The sequence below is a fragment of the Oxyura jamaicensis genome, chromosome Z (genome assembly GCF_011077185.1).
Source record: "Oxyura jamaicensis isolate SHBP4307 breed ruddy duck chromosome Z, BPBGC_Ojam_1.0, whole genome shotgun sequence".
In the NCBI taxonomy this organism is placed as follows: Eukaryota; Metazoa; Chordata; class Aves; order Anseriformes; family Anatidae; genus Oxyura; species Oxyura jamaicensis.
This window is the reverse complement of record NC_048926.1, coordinates 53,044,029-53,067,930: the sequence shown is the minus strand read 5'-3', so window position 1 is coordinate 53,067,930 and position 23,902 is coordinate 53,044,029. Positions and strand designations below refer to the sequence as shown.

The window sequence follows — 23,902 nt, the reverse complement described above, 5'->3', positions numbered from 1 at the left end:
CCACATCAATCATGTTCAATACTATTCAAGGTGTCAGAGATGGCATGCAACTCCAGCCTCAACATTTGACTGTGTGGCTTGCTGCTGTAGATGTTTCTAGTCAATGTAGACAAGGAATGAGACGAGGAGGCACTCAGAGAGAAGATTATGCTCCAGTTATTGGCTTAGGATTTAATCGTCCATTGTCCCTGACTGACCTGGCTCTGTAGGGTAGGACAGCCCCCTTCCGAAGTCACTGGACTCTGGATGGCCTCACGAAGAGAAACCTGATCCATGGCACAATGGGGTCGTGTTTGCTACAGGAGAGCAGGAGGGAGCTGGAGACAGTGACCAAACAAGATTACAAAAGAGACAAGACACTCCACAGATTTAATGAGGGGGGAAATATGAGTCAGAAAGGCTGAGTTACCTCTCACGGTCACAGCTTAGGAGGAAACTCACTTAGCAGAGGCATCAGACCAGTCTCAGAGGCACCAACTGCTGCCTGCTGCCTGAGACAGGTCTCTGGGCTTGGCGGGTCAGGTAGATGATGCACAGCAGCATAAATGCCTTACACACGATCAGCTTCACAAGTGGTATCTGGGACTCAAATACAAGAGCCATGGATATTTCAGTTACAACAAGAAGGAATCAGTGTTCTCTGATTTCTCCCTCAGTTCCCTCTGCTTTTGTCTCTCTACAGATGGAAAAGGTTTAGTCTTCTTCATTCGTCACTCTGACTGAACACAATATGCTGTTCTGCTTATATGTCTCAGGAAAAGCCAAAACGAGGCTGACATGTCCTTGATCCCACCTCTGTCTTGTCATACATAGAGTGATTGACTGCCCCTGTAAGAAAGGTGGTATGATGTGCAGAGACCATGTTGAAAATCAACTCAAATATCTGCTTTCTGCAGAGCTACTGAAGGCCAACACAGAAGCCATAACTAGGGCTGAGGAAGAAAAAACCCTCAGAGAACAGAAAAATATGTAGAACTCCTGAAAGACTTTCTGGACCCCTAATTGTGAGCGTTTCTTATGAATGCTGTAATAGCCATTGTGACACTGATTTCCTGCAGTAACAGAGTCACCAAAGACACAGCACCACTTAAGAAATGGACAGTGATAGCTGGTTGAGACAAAGATTCAGCAGAAATGCTAGTTCATGCTTACATGCTCCTCTTTGCTGAGATGAGCCTTTCCTGCACCCAGCCACTCCTGTAGCATGGTGATATGGCAAGAAGCACTTGAGAGTAGCAAATCTAAACAAAGGTGACCACCCATTCTCTGCTTGCCTCTCTGTTCTAGGAAGTTAGATGATCCCTGTTTTTTCTTAAATATTTTTTAAGCATCCTTTTCTCCGTAAAGAAGTTTCAAAATTTTCAGTAATCCTGCATCAGTTTTTCAACAGTAGCTGATGTGTTCCAAATACAGCTACTTGATCCACACCTTCTTTTAAAAATTTGGTAATAGTATTTTTGGCTCACTCTTTTATTATTATTATTATTATTTTTCCATAAAGAGAAGATTCTCCATCCAGTTTTTCATCCATGCTGCTTTAGGGCTAATGTGAATGACAGTCTCATATTTTACAAGATATTTATAGACAAAAAGAGCTATTCCTCAGGATAAAATCGATCCTGAGGATCCTGTTCCTAAGGAAAAGATTTCTACTGCATTCAGAGGAAACCATTCTTCCCCTGCACCCCTGAGTGGTGATCTGCTAATACTGCCCATGAGTGCAAAAAAAATCTTTTGCACATTTCAATTGAAAAGCTCCATTTGCTCAGCCTGCCGTATAGCCGTGTTCTCTTGCTGGGGCAAATATTAGGTCTCTGATGCATGCACATTATCCAGTGAACATATAATTGCAAATGTAATCCACATCCAATTATCTGGAGTTTTACTGAATATTTTCTATACATAACCCAAACAATAAGTAAAACAACACATTAACTCTCCAGGTGTCCATTTGGCTGAAAGAATTAATAAAGTGCTGACATTTAGCTGATGTCTTCTAAAGTGTAATTCACTTGCAGCACTGCTGCCAACAAGAGAGGTCACTTACACACTTGGTGTACAATGCATAAGTCAAGGGATAGACAGCACGGATCACAGAATCACAGAATGGATGAGGTTGGAAGGGACCTCTGGAGAGCCTCAGGTTCAATCCCCCTGCCAAGCATGGTCACCCAGAGTACATTGCACAGGATCGTGTCCAGGTGGGTTTTGAGTATCTCCAGAGAAGGAGACTTCACAGCTTCTCTCGGCAACCTGCTCTAGTGCTCTGTCACCCTCACAGTAAGTAAATATTTTCTCATATTCAGATGGGACTTCCTGTGCTTCAGTTTGTGTCCAGTGCCTCTTGTCCTGCTGTTGGGTGCCACTGAAAAGAGCCTGTTGCCATCCTCTTGACACCCTCCCTTCAGATCTTCTGTATTTGATAGAAACATGCAACTGGAACAGGTTAAGGTAAACAGTCCCCAGGACATGAGAAATTTCCTCTGCCCTGCCCTCTGAGAGAGGCAACTTTCACCTTGTGCACAGTCCTAATGTGTTGTCTGAACACAGGTAGAGAGGATTTCAGACTCCTGTTAACTCCCACCAGGTCTGGGATTGATCCATCATCCTCAGGGATCACAGCTGCTTTTGCTTGAGTACTTAAAGAATTGGATACCAAAGAAATTACGGAATCCATATTCACAGCATTCCTTCCCCGGACCTTTCTTAGCTTCTTCTTGACTCCAAAATGACAAATATCTGAAGGAGTTACAAGCATCTATTCTGTATATGCAGCTTGCACATCAGAGACAGCAACTGATTCAAAGCTCATCACACCAGAAAAATTAAATACTAGTTCTGCCTCAAGACAGACAGACATACATTTGAATGAGCTGCATTGCTGCTGTAGACACTTTGTTCATACTTCCTGCAAAATTAGTGTTTAAGATTCCTCTGACATCTCACAGACTCTGAGACAACTGTTATCCTACTGTCTGTCAAGCAGTAGTGGCCATTGTGGCAACTAATGGGTTTTGCATAGATCATTAAAACATTCAGGAACTCTGCATAGCCTGCAGCTTGTTTTAATCCAAAGATTTCCCACCGGGAAGTGGAAGGAAAGAGTAGATGTAGGGAAATAATAAAAGTCATACTAATGATAGACAGAGTATAGTACAAGGTTAGATTCCAGTCCTGTTTCCCGATATCTCCTGTGGAGTCAGTGGAATTATTCCATGTTCATATTGCTTTAAATAAAATTAAATAAAATATTAAGGAATTAAAAAAAAAATCAATGCTAGTTTTGGACTTTCTTGGAATGGAAAAGCAGGGGGGATGGCATTTAATCAGGCTAATGTACCAGATATTTAAACCTACTCTTCTCTCAGAACAATAACTAAACTGTTCAACTAATGCCCCAGGGCACTGGACGCCAGCACTTAAAAGGATATGACAGAATTTCTGCTACAACTGAAAGAACATCCCCGGTTTCTATACATTAAAACACAAACATTTCAAACAGACAAAAGCCTTACACGTGGTTAGCTTACTTCTAATCTGAGAAGACTAGAAAAATCTTCCTACAACTGACAGTATGTGCCACAGTTGCAAGCAGAAGATTTACTCAGTAGGTTTCTATAGGTAGGTAGCTGTGGCCTCTGCCACAGCAGGAATAACCAGCTAGATATCTGCCTGCAAAATAGACAGTAGTGAAAAAAGTCCCTGGAGTATAGCTTATCTTTTCCTTTGAAAAATCAGCCATTGCTGTAATACTCCCTAGCAAACCTGCTGACATTTTGGAAGGCTCTAGGGAGAATCGCTAAATACCTGTCAGACACTTGATTGCATTATTATGAATCGTGTTTCAGATCATCGTGAATATTACCAGAAAAATATCAGTAATAGAGTTCAGTTTTCCACTTTCCAAATCTCAGAAAAATAATGACTTCATTACCTTCTGAAGGGTTATTACCACCCCATGTATAAATCCTTGACTTTAAGATAAGCTCAACAGCGCACAATTTTTGTAAAAGCTTTAGGCTTCAGAGATATGTCTAGTCAAATCCTTCCTGACTCGACATCAGTGCTGAACATTTGTAGCTCTGAAGCAAGGAGCTCTTCTGTGCTGAATAAACAAAATAGAAACAAATGAACAAACAAAAAGCCAGATGCTCAGGGCTGGAAAAACAGTTGTGTCCTCTGCTGGCTCGGGGCTGGAGAGTACTGAGTGTGGCACCATCTTTCTGTTCAAGATCAGTAAAAAGGATTCAGTGCATGGACCATGTCGGTCAGCTCAGGAAGCCTGTGGTGTGATGCCAGCTGCTCATTGCCCCACGAGGACACCATGGTGGGGAAAGAGACAGGGCAGCCTGAAGGAGACAGGGCTGTGCCTTTCATTAAAAATAATTAATACCAGTGTTTTTTTTCAGGTCCCAGTGTCTAAATTGTGGGAAGGCTGTGTCTTAGCCCATCCAGGTGGCAGTTTTATGGAACAAATAGGACTGTTTGCTCAATTCCCTCTGACATGGTATAGAGTCAACCAGGAGTGTTTGGGGGTTGCAACATCTGGACTGGGGGTTGCAAGAGGACTGTTTATTAGAGTGAAGAGAGATGAGCTGGTAGGGTAGCACCCATATTGCTGCTTGGGAAGGGTCTCAATGCACTCAATTCCTTGTAATGTGCCCAGGTGGCTTGGAAAGCAGCAGCTGGTGAGAGGCAGAATGATGCAAGGAAGCACGTCAATGATGGAGTGGGCAAACACTGCTCCAGCACTCCAGTGCACTTAGCACCCTCAGCCTCCCTTCACTTAGCACCCTAGGCTTTGCCATTACGATCACCCATCATAAATTAGAAATGCCCCATGCTATTTCAGCTTGCAACAGGGTTGATGCAGCTTGGAAATGGGAGGGCCATGGAAAGTTTCATCTCTTATAACAAGAAGATCCCTACAGAAGGGAATACTTGGACTTATTTTGCCAATAGATTTCAGACAGCTAGATGCTGTGACTAGTACAATTACTAATAACACCTATGAGCTCTGAATATTCATAATAAAGGTGAAATGACTAGCATGAAGAGTGGGCAGTCAGGACAGGAAATCTAAATAAATGCAAGCACCTTCATATATGTGTGTATATACATACAGATACACACACATATATATTCACCAAAAGAACACATTGACATGCATTGGACATAATTCGTAAAGGACAATTCCTCCAGGGCAAAGCTTTTTGAAAAATAAAACAAAAGAAAATAATAATAATAAGAAAAAAAACGACAACCAAACCTGCGTGTTTTGTGCTCCTTGCCATGCATTTCCACACTACTGCAGGTGTGGAAATTACAGACTAGCTAACTACTTCTAAATATTTAGGAGGATGTACACCTAGTGGGAAGTTGGCTGTAAAAAGCTGATCTCTAATTGCTGTAGTGAGTACGGTGATTCATTCTCATCGCTGTACAGGGGGAGAATCTCAAGAACAGCAGAAACCATTAGGAACCTGCGGGAACATTTTGATAATGAAAGTCACAGGAGATACAACTTTCCCACTTTGCATCCAATTAGGAGAGGTTACCAAAAGGCAATTTAGAAGAGATGTGGACATGAAAGATGGGATGGTAATTTCTTCCCAAGGGTTTAGCTTGGCTCCCACTGCACTGCTAGAATACGTTAGAATAGAAACATGAAGGAAATTCACTGCTTTTTATTTACCTGGTAGGAATTGTTATAGTGCAAGTTGAGTCTCCGCTGTAACATACCCCTGTGTGGAGAAGTTAATGAGGGGATACAGTGATAGCTTTTCAAAGCCATACAGCTACAAAAGATCACATTTATGTATATGGTGTTCTGCCTATGGCTTTTGAAATATAACTTCTGACATGCAGTTTGCATTTTTTTAAGATGTAAAAAGTAACTTATCAAGGAATTATCGTTAAGCAAGCAGAACTTACTCAAAGCCACAAACCTTACAAGTTATTTTAAAGATAACAGGGTATTTTTTGTTGATCCTTTATGTACTGCTGTGTAATCCTCTGATTTAATCATCTAGAAACAAATCCAACTGAATGCTGAGGCACTTACAGTTATTAAACTGGATGAGATTCCATGGGTTCCTGCTGTGGAATCAACAGAGCCTAGGAGGCAAGGCAAATAATTCTGAGGGGTATCTTCACTTCCGTTACTGCTCTCTAAGAAAGTTTGTTCCTTCTCCTTAGACAATGGTATCTGCCATTTGTGGTTTACTAGAACTGACTGAACTGGAAGCTCCACATGAAAGCAAAACATCAGACCCAGTCTCTTGACTTCCTTTTGTTTCATCCATTTCTGCCTCATCACAGATTCTTCCACTGCCAGACCACTAACTTGAAACAACATTTCATGGACCAGGGCCCTGCAATGCCATAGAGTGTCTCTGTTTACAGCTGGTGCAGCCTAAGATCTCCCCTGAGAGAATGTGGAATAGAAAGCCCAGAACACACCGTCCAAGAAAATCAGGTATACATGCTTCTCTGCCAAAGGAAGCCCAGCAAAACCTCCAGGCATGCTGGGCAATGCAGCTTTGAAAACCCACATGGCTTCAGAACTGCCCTTTTCCTTGTGACTCTCCCACCAACAGTGATGCAGAGGACCCTGTATTGCTAGTCTCACCTGGGGTGCCTCAGGGCGAAGTCTCTCAAGGGGTAGGCAGGTATTGTTGGAAAATAGGTGGGAAATAAAGAGATTAACAGAATTTGTGGACTTCAGGTGTAAATCGATAATTGCCTGTTGTATTAATCTTAATCTGTATTCATGCAGCACACATACATCTTTCAGCACCTGTTTTTGTCACAGTGACAGCACCCTAGGATTCTTCCCATGGAAGACATAGCCACCAAAAGACCAAGGTCATACCACCAACAGGTTGATGTGCTCAAGCTTGTATCTTCCATGTCAGCATAGGCTGGGCTAGCAAAACAGAAAGATGCTGACTTGGTCTCTGTTGGGTACATAATACCTGTAACTTCAGCACATGGTGGGGAGAAGAAACCAAAAAAAAGGCATAAACTGTTAGGAAAGGTTTTGATGTGATTAGAGCCTCTGGAAAGCCCTCAGTGATACCAACCAGGCCTTATCAGCAGACCCTTGAAGCCAAATTCCCATATCCAAATTTACAGGGTCTCAGAAAGTGAGGTTCTGACATACTCGGGGATTCTGAAAAATGTTAGGAATGGAGCCCACACTCTCCTGTCCCTGAGATTCAGCTGAAGGAGCATTTATGATCTGCCTTTTGGCCAGCTACCCTGTGAAGGTGTCTCCCACTTGACTAGTGAAGAGACATTCAGTATTTAGCTTATCTTTAGCAATTTTTGAAGTACATTCATGAGAGTTTTCTCGGGAAAAGAAGGTGCAAAGCCTTCCAGGGTTACAGTTACCCTACGGATTTTGATTACCGCACTGTAATCAAAATCAATGGGTCTCTGTGCCACAGAGGCAACAATCCTACCCCAGGCTGCCACTGATGTTTAAAAATATTATCTTTTTAACATCCTGAACTGCAGAGAATTAGACTTTTTTTTTTCCTCCCACAGAGATACATTTTCCAGGAGGTTTACATTTGGATTTGAGTTGCAATCTTAGAAACACAGTTTTGAGAAAACATTTAACCCTTCTGACCCCTTCTGCTGAACTATGGGAAGAGTTTCTGTGAGAACCTTGGGGAGGGGAAGATCCACAATATGTTAAAGGCAAAGGGAGGTGGGTCTGTGAAATTTGTTCAGGAAAAAATCCAGCAAAAGAAAAGTCTCCAGGCTCTTTTACAACATGTATGCTAGTGGAGTAGCCTGTCACATGGTTGGTGGTGCTTTTTGTGGTGTAATCCATGACATCAGGAAAGCAGTCTGAAATAAAAAGATCCAGAACTTTGCCTTCATCCTTATACACATGTATTTTTAAAACCTATATATGTTTGTATCCTTATACATAAAACACTGTTGCTTCATCATATAGAAATGCTGAGGCAAGTGCTAGCCTTACAGATTTATACCTATATGTGCAAATATACAGATTACTAAAGCCAATGTCCTAAAAACCCTTCCACTCTGGAACTCTATTAAAGCTTTATAAAATGTTCCACTGATTCCTTTGTGACTGTTATGTCAGCTTCTTCCAATGTTAATATTGCTCATCACCTTTTACCTCCGTGACCTCTTTGACGGAAAACAAAGCAAAACAAAATTAAACAAAACAAACCACCGACAACGAAACTACCCAAAATCCCCACACCTCGGCACAGAAAATTGACTTTCCAGTAGTGGTGTTATTTCAGAAGTTTGACATGCACAGTCTTCCCTCTGGAGTTGCCTAACCCAGCCCAGGTCCCCCGTGCCAACTGAAGACCAAGGTTAGGGAACCAAGAGCATAACTACAGAGAACCCTGCAAGATTAATAGTTTTGGAAGCAGACATTTAATGTCACACCAGCCTTAGACCAGACTCACATGAAGGCTGAAAGCTGTGTCTCTGGGAAATATTATCTATTCACATGAGTTTGCCCTATCTGCAAAATTTAAACACAGGAAACAGGATTTGTCATGCCAGATCAAATCATAAGGGTGCTGAAATTACCACGATGCTGTCCATTGTGATTAGTGTACACTGTGGAGAAATAAACTAGAAAATAATGCACACTCTACCGTGTTTTAACAGGGATCTCTGCTCTATAAGTATCATTCCACTAACCAGGAGACTTAAATTAATTTTACATTACACAAGAACTAGAGAACTAGTCGTCCATCTGACCTTTCCCTTATTCACCCACTGTATCCTTACAACAGTGCAAAGTATTTTCTCCGCACCTGATTATTCAGGGAAACAAAAACTTTGAAATAATAAAGCAAAATGCATGATGTGATATATTTCTGTGACCCACTGTCCCAGCAACTCATCAGGTATATGGTTTTCCTGGAGAAGCAGCCTCTGAGCCCATGAAATGGGTGAATTACATGCCAACAGTTGAGGATGTCAGACTAACTTCTTGTAAGAGGAAGGAGTCAGTCAGGAGTCTGAATTCAACCTGAATAATTGCCTCCACCATCTGAATTCCTTGAGTTTTTTTGATTAGCTACAGTATTTTGCTCTTCCCATCCTCTTCCCAAGTGACCCTGCCCTGTTACTGGACTCTCCTAAAACAGTTCTGCTGTTTCACTTGAATGAAGCCAAACAAACCAGAAGAAAATAATTTAGTACAGAAACTTTGCATATACTATGTTCTGGTATCCTGTAAAGTACGACAAAGTCATATGATATCCTAAAAAAACTGCAGTTCACACAGATCTCAGAAAGTAGGAAAGTTCTGAGAGAGGAGTTTCACTATCCACCCTGCATTTTCTTGATCTAGAGGTTTGGGTAAGGATCCTGAAGACAGAAGAAACAGCCACATAAAGCCCATATCATCAGAATCCAAAGCTTTTTGTCTTCTAAAGGTGACAATTCATGCTTGTATGGTTCTTGGACAAAATGCATGTTTTCTGAAAGCAAATTATGTCAGGTACTAGATAAAATCGCATGGGGAAGACTGGGTCCAATTTAGCAGAGGAAGGCAAGCAGAAACTAGCGGAAATTTAACTTGCCTCTTAAGATTTTAGGACACAGATGATTTACTGGGCAGGTTTCTTGCCTTGCAGATGCAAAATATTCCTGTTACAAATACTCTATAAACTGATGACCCTAACACCATGTCAGAGAAGGTTTTACTGTTCATCACATGACATTTTTACAAATCAGCTCAATATTTTACATGATAAAATGTGACAGGCAAAAAGGTTATGTGCTGTGTGCTGTATCTGCTTTCCATTTAATATGCAGGTTGGAATTTGCTATTGTACTATGAGAACACAAAATGCTAAGAAGGCATCTTGCTATGCCAGGCCTGGAGCTTGCAAATTATTAATTCCAGAGAGGAGAGATGAGCAGTCTTAACAGACATATCTCTTCCTCATTTTTTAAGAATTCATTTATTTTATTTTTATTTTTTATTTCTGCATAGGTTTAAAAGGCCAGCATGGAAGTTTGAGGGAAAATAAGGTTACATTGACCTATGGGACAGATGACCAACATTTGGTCATCTAAAGAAACTTTCTCTGTGCTCTTCTGAAAAAGTGGGACTAGCCTACCACCCATTTTCCATCAATACTCGTGTCCCCCAGGAGGGCACCATACCATATGGCACAAAACAGAGAATATGCTCCATGCAGATCCATCTTTATGGCTGTTGGCTCACCATTTTGCACACGTGGACAATCTGAATTGAGAATGCTAGAGTAAGAAATCAGTTCTGGAGCAGGCACTACACAAGATTCCCTGTCTCTTCCCGAGGATGTGTCTCCACAGACATTATGGGAAGCAGCCCTTACTGGGCAGCTCAAACAAGGGCATGTAGGTAATGCTGCAAGATGTGACTAAGTAAATGCTTCTCTCCCTGATGGACAGTCAGAAATATACTCCCTTATACTCATTTTAACCCTCAGAGCATGTTTTTGAAACTGTTACTCATCTTAGAAACAGTATGTTAAGGTGCTGCATCATGATGGTCTATACACCTGTACCGTGCTGTAGACAGTTCCCATACCAACAGGAGATGTGGCCAGCATAGAAACCCTGCAGCCAGCCACTCCTCTTCCCCCCCACTGCCTCAATATATTCCCCTAAAATACCTCCATCAGCAGAATACCTCCATCAGGAGACTGTGTGCTGTGCTGATGATTTTAACCCTGGAAGCCTCACTGCTTTTGCATTTCTTTCCAGGTATGTTCAAGTTTACAAACAGGAATGCAGCTTTTGGGACCACTTTTCCAAATAAAAGGACTGCCATATGTATGCTATTTTTGCCTGTTAGTAAAAGGCCAAAATTCCTTTAACAACAAGACCCAGAAGAGCAAAAAGACCTCCACATTTTCCTTCTCTAGTCTTGAATACAGTTGAATAAGCCTATAAAACAAAAGCACTAGGGTGAAGTATCAGATTTACTTTTTCCAGAGCAAAAGAAAGTTGCAGGGTCACAAGAGACTTGTTTCAGAGCTTTGTAGCCCTGAAAGCAAGGGGATAAAAATGTCTTCCATCCTCAAGTTGTTCTGATATGCTTAAGAATGACCTCTGCAGTCCTTGGTAGTGAGAGCACACATCATTGTTGGTTTGTTCACTTCATTAAGCAGGGGAAACACACAGAGAACTCCATGGTCAAGGAAAATGAAAGTTTTGACTTACATTTCAGTATTACACTGTGCAAAATAAACCAAACAATCCTAGGGTTGGGGTTGGGGTGGAAGAGTTGGGGTTGGGGTGGAAGGAAGTTGGGAAGCATTTCTACCTGTTAGGAGCATTGTTAGCAATATGAAGTATCACAAAGTCTCACATGATGAAAAAGGCACAAAAGCACAAAATTTCTCATCCACCCTTGGGTTATTTACTCAACTCATCAGTCTGTTTTATCTTCCTCTTCTACCTTACTACAGCATGGAGACTCACACTATCAAAACATTTGGATTACATGTGCACATAAAAGATTTAAGGGACCTTCATTTTTGGGAAGTCAGTTGTGGAGTGTCCTGCAGAGATGGGATGTTTTGAAAATTTTTGCTCTGAATATCTGTCACTGGAACTCCCAGAAAGGAAAGCCTGACACATGTCTATTCACTCGTGAAAGCTCGGGGGACAGAGCCTACTTAATCAATCTGCTGTTCTCAGGTCCTTCCCAGCGTCTGGCCAGCAGTGACAGTGCTGGCATGTTCTCTGAAACATCTGCTATTGTCTGAGAAGTGGAAGGAAACAGTTTATTTTATCTCCCGTAGCTGTTACAAGATTGACAGTGACAAGTGTGAAATGGACATGTCCCACTGAAATTCAGAAAAGAAAAGCCCTAAGCAACTTTAGAATGAGTACATGGACTCAATTCCCTCATTGCTCTGTAGTGTGAGTAGATGTCCACATCTGTTAGCAATAAACATCAGCTCCCTCCTGCTTTGTAGTACTTTTGCTACACCAGATAGACAGCAATGTCCAATGCTGCTCTCTCTCCCCCATTACTTATTTTAGTGACTTGGATACTATTACTCCCGATTTACATAAATTCAACTGAGAACAAAACAGAAAGAAATAACTGTTTGAAATCGATCCAGGATTTACTTCTGCTTTCCCTGCTGCTATACTTTGGAGGAAAAAGGAGACCAAAAGCATTTACAGTTCTCACCTCGCTAGCAGAAAGCTTTTTGATCTTTTTAAATAACCTATCAGATTTCTAAAATTCCTTCAAGACACACTTACAACACCTATCAGTCTAAAAGCTGAGAAGAAAATATACAAAAATAAACCTTCTGTGTTTCATATGAAATATCAAAAAATGTTCAGAATGCTGCGTCAGGGGACTTGGCTTTGTCCATTCCTCTTTAACAGCTACCGTAGCTATGGGATGACAGTTAAGGGCATCTTTGTATAGCTTACTATAGAGCACACACTGTATTTTATAGCAACACTGGAGCTGTCAGGGTGAACGACAACAGTGGTCTATTTTACCCGACATCACATTTCTGGCAGCTAGCAATACGTAATGCCATAGAAGAAGGTAACACCCTACCTCCTGCAACACCACTGACTTTTATTGTATGAAGTGTCCTCCTAGACTGCACAAGCCAGGCTGAGCTGGTGGTGGGTCTGGGTCTAGATAAAAGACGAAAGGTTCTGTCTGATGGCTTTCAAGGGTGAAAGTGCATAGCACAATGGCTGGAAAGCATGCTTCCCTGGGAAACGTCACTACAGAGGAAGAAAAGAGTCACCTTCTTCACTCATGACTTGGAAGCTCCCAGTGTGCAGATGAAACAACCTTCCTTCTCTTTCCCAAGAGTCCTCCGTCCCAGCTGAGCTAAGATGCACAAGGAGATGCCATTGCCTTCCTCTTTCTGTTCCCAAGGGTAGCCTGGTACAGGGAAAGACCCTGAAGAACTCTAATGTGCACCAGCTGGCACAGGGTTGAAGGGAAATCCACTCAAGCTGGGAATGGATGGCTTCAAGGATGTTCCAGCTACCCTAGGGCTAGGGATTGTGGAGGTGGAGGCAGAGGGGATGGCTTTTGAAGTCACACACCACCTGGGGAAGGCAGGGAAGGGAATTCCAGGTACGAAACTCTCAAGCTGTTTTCTCCTCTTTTGCCCTGCTCAAATATGCACTTAGACCTTTCCAAAGGAAGGTGGTTAGCCCTCAATCTGCAAAGGACATGACTTTGAGATATACATACTCACAAGTATGCATATAATAAGAAATAACAATCCTTTGAAGACATATCTGTAGGTCCAGGAATCTTGCCCAGTCACTCCCAATCCCTTACTGTAGCTTTAGATAGAAGCACATTTTTTGCTGAGCTATGGAGTATAAAATGTGTCGGAGGAGCTTGCCAGCAAAAATTTGAACAACTTGTATATACTTACAGGAGGAAGTATTTGTTCCTTCTGTTGAAGCTTGTATCCTAAGCATGGGTTCTGCAACACACAGAAGGTAACAACAAAGTTGTAAGAATAAAGCCACAGCTATGCTGTTATACTGGAGGAGCTCAAACATCTTCCCCAAGAAGAGCTTTCTTTTTCTTATTTCATTCTCTCTCTCTTTTTTTTTTTTTTTTTTTTTTTTTTTTTCCCCTTTTGCAGTAATCAGAAACCCGCCAAAGCAGAGGAAAAAAAAAGATAGGTCCAGAAAGCAAAGAACTTCAAAGTCGGTACAGCATGTCCTAGGCACACTGTGAATAATCAATTACAGCAGAAAATGCTCCTAGTCCTGGGAGGGAAGCCCAGGAGAAAACTGGCAAAGAGAGAGCAAAGTTTTCAGCTGTTTGTGACAGCATTGGAGGAAAATGGAAAGCAGCGTGTCTTGAAGCTCCACAAGCTGACCCAGGAAACACTAGTTGCTTATCTTCTTCTCTCATTACTCTGAATGGGCAGTGAGGACTCCAGGGCTACCACAGCTATGGCTAAGGACCTCTGTGGCTTGACAGAGAGCAGGGTCCATGTGTGCTGCCCGCTCTGGAGGCAGCTGTAGCTGGAAAGGCAAGCAGGACATGTTCCAGACCAAAACTGGACATAGCACCAGCCCCAGAGTGGTTGCAAAGACAGGAAAAAGGAGAAGCATTCTCAAGATGGCAAATAATATTGTAGGGCAGCTGAAGGAAACAGACCTCAACAGAAATCTCGCAAAGGCAGCACTCAGAAAAGTGAATGGAAGAAGCATGACAGCCTCAAACTGGGGCTGAACCTCTTGAGCAGTAAGAAACTGAACCAAACAGCAAGCCAGGGCCAGGTGTTTGGGTGGCTGCATGGGCTCTCACTGCCTTGAGTCCAGCAGAACATAGTGTCGTGCATGAATAAAGAGCTGAGAAGCGTGCTTGAGGAGTACTGTTAAGTGGAAGGAGGAGTCTGCAAGAGAGCCATTAGCTTCAGGCAGCAATGTGACGTGCCACTGCGTAGAGGGATGAAGTCAAGGCAGGTAACAACCAGCCTGAGGATCGCAAGGAGCAGGTCAGGCATTCTGCATGCTCTTTAGTGAAATATTCAGCAACATGTCGCATGAGGCAGAAAAGATGAAGTATTCAAGAGACCTAGCTCCTGGCAATTTACACATCAGCATCTTACAAACAGCCTATCTTCAGCTACAGAAGCAACACACTTCATCATTTATTTCCATTTGCAAAGCTCAGGAAAAGTAAGTGATGCCCTAAACCCCAGACACTCTTGGTCAGCAGGAGAATACTGTGAGTGGCATGGAAAGCTGAATTGGTCTGGGCCCTGGGGGAAAGATGGCACCTGGGTGGGTTTGGCACTGAGCAGCTCTCTGATCCAGTCACATGGCAAAAACTATTTCACAGCTCCATGGAGATGCATATTAGAACATTTCAACGAGCAGCCATTGAACTTTTTGCTTTCTGCTCTCCTTTAGGCCAGCAGCATGATGCGCCGCTTGGCGTTGCGTCTGCAAGTGCAGCAGTTTATCAGGAATGAAGCCAGCCTTTTGAACATGCCCGCCTCCTTCTCTCCAGTGACACAATAGCAATATAAGAGGAGAGCAGTAGTGTAACAGCAGGCACTGGACGGGATACAGGCAAGGAAACAGGCCACTCAAGAAAAAGAAAATTATTTCATGGGAAAGAAGGGAGCAAAGTGCAGTGTCTATATTCTTGCTGCAGAAGTGAGAAGGCAAGGGGAGCCCACTGGAGTCAGTGACCAGCATGTCACCTTCTTTGAACAAAAATGGTTCCAATGGTTACTGGACACTTGCTATTAGCTATGTGGTCTCATACATATCCAGTGAAGCACGGGTGACAGGCCCTACTGAGAACATGAAAGAATATGGGCACATCCAATGGCTCTTCTGTCAGGCAGTGGTGCCAAGATTTCAGAAGTAGGTCGCCACACACGCAGATGCATCAAAGGAAAGGCTGCAGGCATGCTAAATGCAAAATCTGGCAATCACACTGTTTTCCTTGATCTAGCCCACAAACACTGTCAACTCTCACTAAAACCTGTCTCTGCCAGACATAGCTTTCTCAAAAAGCTAGCAGGACCCTGGCCTCTTTGCCAAGCAGGATATGTGCATCTTGTAAATCCTTGGGATAGGCATATACACGCCTATCCACATCTCCCTCGGCCAAGCTCAGCAATAGAAACAACTGCTGGTATTGTGACCATGTATAAAGTAACTCGAACTGTTAAAATAAAGAAAGTGACTTCTCAGTGAGTCCATTTCCAGGAGTAACTCTGGAGGTGTGAAATATATAACTGCAGGCTGGATGCTGAAAGAAAAATCCTACCAGCCTGAAAGGAAACCGTCTGGAGAAGGCTCCTATTATGCTAAAGGCAGCTTCAAAAGTAGTTATACTATGGACAATGAGCTACCTGCCTACCTTCACAGACCCCAAAGAGCTGTCAGGAAATCTATCTAGAGCCCTGAGGAAGAGAGCAGTCTAGGCAACAGAGTTTCTGGAGGAAACATCAATATGTCCACATGCTCTTCAAGTTTATCAGCAGCTGCTAGGATTTACAGGAACGGGAGCAACAAGTGCTTTTTCAAAACACAGTTCCTAACAGCTCAAATACTTTTTATTCTGGCTGCTGCAGGCCGACAAGTGCAGGCCAAATCAGCATCCTCAATACAGCTCCAGGATACCAAAGGGTATGTTTAGCACTTCTTCATTCATTTCTTAGTCCCTGAAACAGCTCCAGCATTCAGGGTCAAACGCAGGTGCCGAGGATCTGGGTGCAGGCGATTTTGATGTGTGCTAAGAGGAAGCAGTCTCAGAGCTGCAGAAGCAGTTTCAGGAAGAAACAAAGAGAAGGAGAGAGAAAGACTCTGTTAATTGAACTTACGTGAAGAAGTTTTTGTCCCTTCTGTTGAGACTGGTATCTTGCTGGTGTTCTCTGGAAAACATAAGAGGCAACAAGAAGTTATAACGTGGAGTCAGGTGGTCCTCTAACTTAGCATTCAATGCCAAGAATGGAGAAGGTAAAGAGGAAAAAGGTGCTCAAAGAAGCAAGCTTAAACTCTGCTGCAGTGGCAGAGGCTGCAATCAGACACCAACTTGAAAAGTTTTCTTTTGGGAAAAAATTAAAAATGATGGTGTCTACTGGTGTGGCTGAAGAAAAAATCTGTTACTTCTCAAAAAAGCCAGTTGTTCAATCTCTCGTTCTCCTCTGGGAATAACTGATCAGTGGCAACCAGAGAAATCACACAGATGGCTCTGCTTCTGGAAGGCGTCAGTGTGAGTATTCACTCCTTATGCTTCTAGAGAGTTAAATTTTGCAGCGATGTGTTCCTGCTCATATCACTTGAATTGCTGCTAAGTACATCCAATAATGTCACTTGCCATGTCAGGGAAATCTTCGAACTCACACATGCAAACCCAGCCTCCCCTGGGATGACTACTGGGGCTCAGTGACGGAAATCAGTTGCTTTGCTGAAGAGAGAAGGAAAGCTGCTCTTCCATCCTGGTCCTACTGAGACATGTTATTGATATTGACACACTGTCACGGACTTCTTGCACTGAAGTGACCTTGTGCTAACAACACCATCCATCTGTCTGTGCACTGCTGACCTTGCAAGCCACAACCGTGATAACTTTCCTGGGTTTGAACAAATCACTCTTCAGTTGTATGCATCTCAATTTTCTCAACATTCTCACAGCAGTTTCCCACCTCAGAGCTGTGCAGCTCAATACTACTGCACAAGCTTGAGATCTATGACTGGAACTCAAACACCTTGAATTCATAAGGAACACCCTGAATTCCATAGGAGGCTGAACAAAACAAGGTTAGAAACAGCCTCAGAAGAGACTTAGGAAAAGGCAATTTAGGAATGTTCTTCTTGTATTCTTTGATTCTGGATGAGTAGTCCCCCTGCTCATATTCTTCAGAGTCCGCAGAGACTTGAGTAGAAACAAAACATGGTCCAACTGCTTTCCCTCCAGGATCCCTGTCATTAAACTTGTGATGAGCCTGTGTATTGATTTATACCTTGTTAGCTCTTCTACTTTTGTACTTTTTTTCCCTTTTGGTACAGTTTTCTTTGGCAAATATCTTGTTTGTCTGGGCAATGCAGTCCTTTTTCACCTCACTAATGTGAGAGAACGTGTTATGCAGCATTTGCCTGATATCCAATGGTGCGTGGCATGGAAATTGGTATCATAAGTAAAATTTTTAAGGTCAGAACCTTTGCACTTGGTCTTGCAACATTGTGGCCCACAGCCAGGCAACTTTCAGGACCATTTGCTGGCTATGAAGGCATTTGCTGTTGTGCACTGAGGGTGTCTGAGCAATTAACCTTTCTTAGTTATAATAGAAGACAGAATAGGTCTGACAGCTGAGCAGCTCAGCATCTGGCATGACTGGAGCAACTTTTTCTTTCTCAGTTAAAGAAGCCATGTTCCATTTAGTGCCCATGCTGAGCTTTTTGGAGCATTTCTTATTGTCACTTTCCCAGGATCAGCTGTGTCATTACAAACACAGGTGGGAAATTTCCCTTTCAGTGGAAAATAAAGTCGTAGCCTCCCACACCAGAAATGTGTCAAGAAGAACATTTGGAAAACTTGGCAAAGTTACATATTACCAAACCCTGTTAGTAATATTCATGTTAGCAACATTACCAGAGGATGTTAACATTTGAAAGGCGCAAAATTTGTGTGTATTGCTTATTGAGGACAGTATACCACAATTGTAAAAGAGGCATTTTACTCCATCTGAGAAGGTCTGCACAGATCCATACAACCAAACAATGGATAACAAGATGAGATTGCTTGTAGGGGCCTTCAATACTTGCCAGAGGTAGAAAAGCCAGAACTATTTTTCAGTCATAGTACTTGCAGTTTCTGCTGTGGTCCGCTGAGATATGGAGACCACGGCTTGTGTTCCCATGAGGAGCAGCAGTCTCTAACACTCTATCCAATTCTGTCTGCTGGAGCTTGTAGGAAGCATTTAATTTTGGTAAAGTAACATTTCTTGAAAGATGTTTGTGCTGGGGATTTCTTAAGAAAATATATTTAAGGATGGACAAGAAATTCTTGTTTGGGGATACTTTTGGCAACACGTCCCTCCAGTCTCTTAGTCCCGTTTCCTTTACAATCTGGCCAGCTTCATCTCCTACTGTCTCTTCTGGCAAGATGGAGAAGAGTCCTCTAAATATGCAAAGGATTCACGGCACCCTTGCTGAGCTTGGACTCTTGATCCATCCTCCCAGTCAGGGAGCTTTACCTGGGCTGCTGAGAGGGGATGTTTTCATGCCTGGGTAACAAGATCTGCTGAGGGAGGCAAGCGGTCTTCCTGATCAGGAAAGAACCATTTTTTAATTATTATTATTATTATTATTATTTTTTTTTTTACGGGGGTTACCAAACATCTAATAGGCACAGAGCTGCTGTTGCAAAGAGCCCTCTATGTATGCCCCCATAGCAATTTTTTTCTTCCCATTTGTGTGCCAAAGACCTAACACAAAAAGCCTCCTTCAGCAAATTGAAGTTTTGATCTCATGTTTTCTGGTTCCAGATTTGAAAGCGTCTCTAAGGATCCTGGCCCAGATAACAGCCTGTAAAGGGGAGTCAACCACCATGAGCATCACAGGTAGTGAGAGCTGCAAAGATACTTCTTGTCATACTGAGGTTTACTTACTGACAGTGATTTAAGTCTTAAGCCTTTTGCATTGACTTTATCAGTTAGATACCTACCTACATACATGTAGAGAAAAAAGGAGTACCTGAACCCTCTTATTTGTTCTTCAGCAGATAAAGTAATAGGTGAGTAGAAGATGTGGTCAAGGACATGGAGAAGTCCAATGGATAAACTGGCATTTTTTTTCTTAAAACTACTAAGATTTTTACATATTTTTTTTTTTCAGAACACTGACTTTCTGAAACAATGGACTCAAATTTGTCAAATTTCAAGGAAGTTTCAAAGCTATTCTTAGGGAAATTCCATGTCAAACTGAGAAATGGCAACTTATTTATTTATTTATTTATTTATTTTTATTATTTATTTTTTCACTGTAGGGCCTAAATCATTGTCACTGATCCAGGAATGATGATTTACACCCACAGAGAATCTGACCCATTGTGCTAGCCTGCTGTGTTAAAAACAAACTATGGTCCCAGATCACCTGTATCGATGTTAAAGAAGAAAAACACTCCTGATTTCATAAAATCTCAGACAGATTAATGCATGAACAGGAAGGAACTTTTCTTGCATTTGGGGTATTTCATAGTTGGCCACATGCTCAATAGGTACTAGATGCAAGATGTTTTTAATTACATATTTCTCTACCGTCTTCTTGAAGATCAGCCACTGGCTACCTTTAGAAGAGGAACAGCATGGTCACAAAATAATCTTTAATGAATGCTGAATCTCTATTGGCTACTGTGCAACTCTGAGCAGTACCATTGCAGTACCATAGAGTACAACTCTACTAGTACAACTACAAATCCTAAGGATGCAAAACCAGAAGCTTATGCAAGCCACTGCCTTTGTAGTTAATGAATTTACCATGGCTTGCCTCTGCCCACAGATGAGTTACCTGCACCTATCACATGAACACTTTTTGTTCCCTTCAATTCAGGCAAAGAGGCCCTAGCCTCTCCTACTGATGACTCAAACTGTGTCAACTCACTTTGCATAAGATGTGCACAAGGAGAGCTCATGCGGTGCCCTGCCATGACCCAACAACTGCAAACACTAAAGACTGCTAGCTTCTGAAGCACCTCTGCTGGAATCCACCCTTCTGCATGCTGAGCCACAGTGGGCCCAGCAAATCTCCTTAGCGATACAAAAGATTTAGGTCAATAGGTTTTAAAGGGGAAGACTGACAGCAGGTTCAGCTGTAGCTGTGGCAAGCTCAACACTTCAGAAAACAAGGTCATTTAACTCGTTTAAATAAGATGTTTTGTGAGCAAGTTTTCAAACATAAAATCAAAAGATTTGGCTGTGGTAGGAAGTACACTCTCAGTACTTGTTATTGAGCTAAGGTCTTACATTCATGAGAAGGGCCATGAAAAAATTCACTGCAAGAATTCACTGCTAAAGTGACAAAATGCAAAAGGATGCAAAAAGCATCTATTATCACACAACCAAACCTGTGCACTATTTACACAACTCCAGGAGAACTTCATGGCTCTAAACTGACCTCCGTTATAATCCTTCTTATGGGAGTATACATGAATAAGAGTGAAGGAAAGTAAGTATGCAGCTCATATCCTGTGGGCAAGTTATACTCATCAGAAATTTAAAAGAGAATCCCACTGCTTGCTCTTAAAAATGGTAAAACAAACTAACAAACAAACAATAAAACTCCAGAGTTTATCTACATATTTTTACATTTGCTGCATTTTTAATCAATAGATGTGGCTCTATAGATGAGTCTTTATGTATCTTTCAATAAAAAGGAGAAAAAATAAAATAAAAGTCTATGTAGGTAAGCAGTGCATATGCTGCATGTGTGTTTGTGTGTGTTCATATGTAGTGAAAACTTTCATAAGAGAAAGTATGGCAGTTTTATGTAACAGCAATGATAATAATAACTGTAGCAGTAACAAAGACAGGAGTTATTGTTTCAGGAAGAATGTTATCATTCCTAGCATAGGATTAAGGAAAAATAAAGTACTTTGCTCATTTTAAAGAAAGGAAAAAATAAAATGTTTTCATTAAGAAATATTCCTTTTTTTATGCTTTGGATCAGGGAGTAAAATTCAGTCATTTTCAGATGTGGGACCTTAGTGCAAAAGCTTTTTGTCTTGTTCTTCATGTGATTTTTCTTAATATACATTGCTAGCTGATATTAGAGATAAGGCATCATGTTAGATAGATCTTTGGTCTGGCCCTAAAGTTCTCTTTTGTGGTATACACCAGCAAAGAAAATTTCAATCAAAATAGTTAAACTTTGTCAGAATTCTGGGGAATTAAACCCATGATTTTTATACTGAAAACCAATAATCTTTCAGTGGAAAGAAAAAATAACCTGATGTCCAGAAATATTGTTGCCTTCTCTACCCTTGGTCTTAAAGTACACAGCATAAAGGGAAACATGGATCAAGGTTGTAGGTAGCAGGACACGCATAATAAACATGACCAGGTGAGCATACAGGTGCCCATGGTGGATATTAAGTGGCTAATTAAAGTTAGGGTTAATGTAGCTGAGCAGCTTAGTATGACTACAAGAAAGTCAGGTCTTTACCCCACTCTCACTCTGTCTGTTGGAGATGGGAGGATGAAATCTCTCTGCCTGTGCTGCAGAGGTTCAGCCTTCTCAGAAGTCCATACACGAGTTTTCTACAGCAGCTCCTGGGCTGCCCTGGACCACAAGATCTTCTCCAAATGCCAATTGTCAGAAAATAACAAATAAGAGCTAAATATGCGCACCCCCCGCCCGGCCCCTCCCCCCATGAATAGGGCAGGACCACACAGATATATATGGGACCTGAGTAATGACTACCCTTCAGGGCTCATTACCGAGTTTGGATCCCAAATCTGTCATTAAGCTAGCAAGGGGAAGAGGTCAGGGAATGCAGGGGAAGAAGGGGTGAGGAGGTCACCCATGCAGGGGGTCTGCCCCCGTTTGTAAAGCAGATGTTGCCCTCTGAGGCCTTAGGGATCCATTGCTCTTAAGTCACCAGATGTTGCCCATGCTGTTCCTCAAGACCAGGTGGAAAATTCCATACTTGGAAAAAAAAAATAGGAACTATTGTACTAGTAATTTATAAACAACAGTAAGCAGGGGGGCTCATATGTATGTGTGGCAACCAAATATGCATGATGGATTTATTCATCCAATGAATGCTGCCATGCCTGATTCTAGATTATCAAATATCACTGAGATGTTCCAGTTCAGATCTTTACAGAAGAGAGCCAGCTGTCAGGTTTAGATTGGATTTTCAGATTTTTACTTGTTATCAGGAGGGTTTGCATGCAGAGCTGTATTTTAAACAACAAGGTTAGACAAATTCTAACATATTGGTTACAAATTCACTTTGAAGGGTTTGTCTGTAAATGTTCTCATTCAAAACCAAGCTCATGTCTCCCTGCAGTAAGAGTGTTTTTCTGTCATTTAGCACAACCCGAAAGGAAGTTGAAAAATTCATGTCATGAAGCATAGGAATAAAGCCCCAAGTGTGTTCCCCAGCCAGGTCACCATTCTCATTCTTTGCATGAGGAAGTAATGGAGGATGCCCAATTTTTTTTTTTATTTTATTTTTTATTTTTATTTTTTTCCAGGCAGAGTGTGTACAGTTGAGTTTTGGAACTCCAGTTTCTTGGAAACAGTATAGGAGTTTTCCCTGTAAGCAGCTAGTGAGCAATCAAAATTTGTGTTCATGGAAACCAAGAGCATTTACAAAGCTACACAGAAACACCTACCCATTTTTACTCCTAATAACATTCTGGTAAATAACACTTGATCTTTTCTATGAGTCTCCTGACAACTGATCAAGACTGTAATACCAGACAGCTCATGTGAAATCTTAGCGCTTGGGATTATTCAGTTGATAAATTAGAATAGCAAATACACGATGTGAATACAGTAAAGCAACCACTGTGTGACCACAGAACAGCAGATAGCCAAAGAGAAATCCCACTGGCAAAAGTTCACATTTGTTTTCCTATTCATTGAAATGCCTATATCCTGATTCAGGGCACAATGTGGAACAGAAAAATCATCAGTGGTAAATTCCCATTGCAACAGCATCTTCAAATCCATCTCATGTACACACAGAACATATGCTTTGTTTGCTAATGACAACATGTTTGTTGGATATTTCACAGCTGGCTAGATACAGGAGTTTGAATTATCAGAACAGAATTAGACAATGTCATGCTTAAGAAACAAGATTCCAGCTGAACCACAGCCTTCAAAACACTCGCAAGAAAAAACAGTACCACTAAAATATTTTCTGAATAAAAAATAAAACTATCAACCTCTGTGAAAGGAAAAATTGTACCAACTAGAACTATGCAAATATTACTTAAGGAAAAAGAGTGGAGTTCTAGTTTAGAAGTCAGATTGAGACTCATTTTATAGTAAGTGAAAGCCCCCTATAGTGCCTGCTACTCATGCATACTACAAGAATTAAAATAATATTCCCTTTCTTTCATTGTCATCCTATCTTGACTATTTAGACTGTGCCTTAGACTTTGTGATGGAAAGTGTCTCACAGAAGTGCTCTCTCCTGAGATTCATAAGAGACATCCCATTTCACTGAGTGAGGAAAGCCAAGCATCTCAACTACACAGTAGCCAAGTCTGGCCTGATTCATTTTCTTAGCACACCTAACAGATTTCAGTGTTTCCACTTCCACTAGAAAATCTTTCCCCTCCTTCAGTCCCTTTTGCCCTGATGGCAAAAGACCTGTAACACGAGGTCTTTCTGAATGCAACAGTAA

General features: G+C 41.7%; 1 protein-coding gene across 3 annotated transcripts in view; it reads right to left on the bottom strand.

Annotated features, from left to right (window-relative positions):
* Positions 1 to 23,902, bottom strand: part of NRG1 (neuregulin 1) — a 292,955-nt gene that overhangs the window by 116,612 nt on the left and 152,441 nt on the right. For 2 of the 3 annotated variants that reach the window (XM_035309952.1, XM_035309949.1), the window contains exons 4-5: positions 16,362 to 16,412; positions 13,437 to 13,487 (exon numbers count right to left, since the gene is read on the bottom strand). The exons of the other annotated variant lie outside the window; for it this stretch is intronic. In XM_035309952.1, coding sequence (XP_035165843.1) covers positions 13,437 to 13,487; positions 16,362 to 16,412 — 102 coding nt within the window. The remainder of the gene's footprint in view (positions 1 to 13,436; positions 13,488 to 16,361; positions 16,413 to 23,902) is intronic. 3 annotated transcript variants of the gene reach the window in all.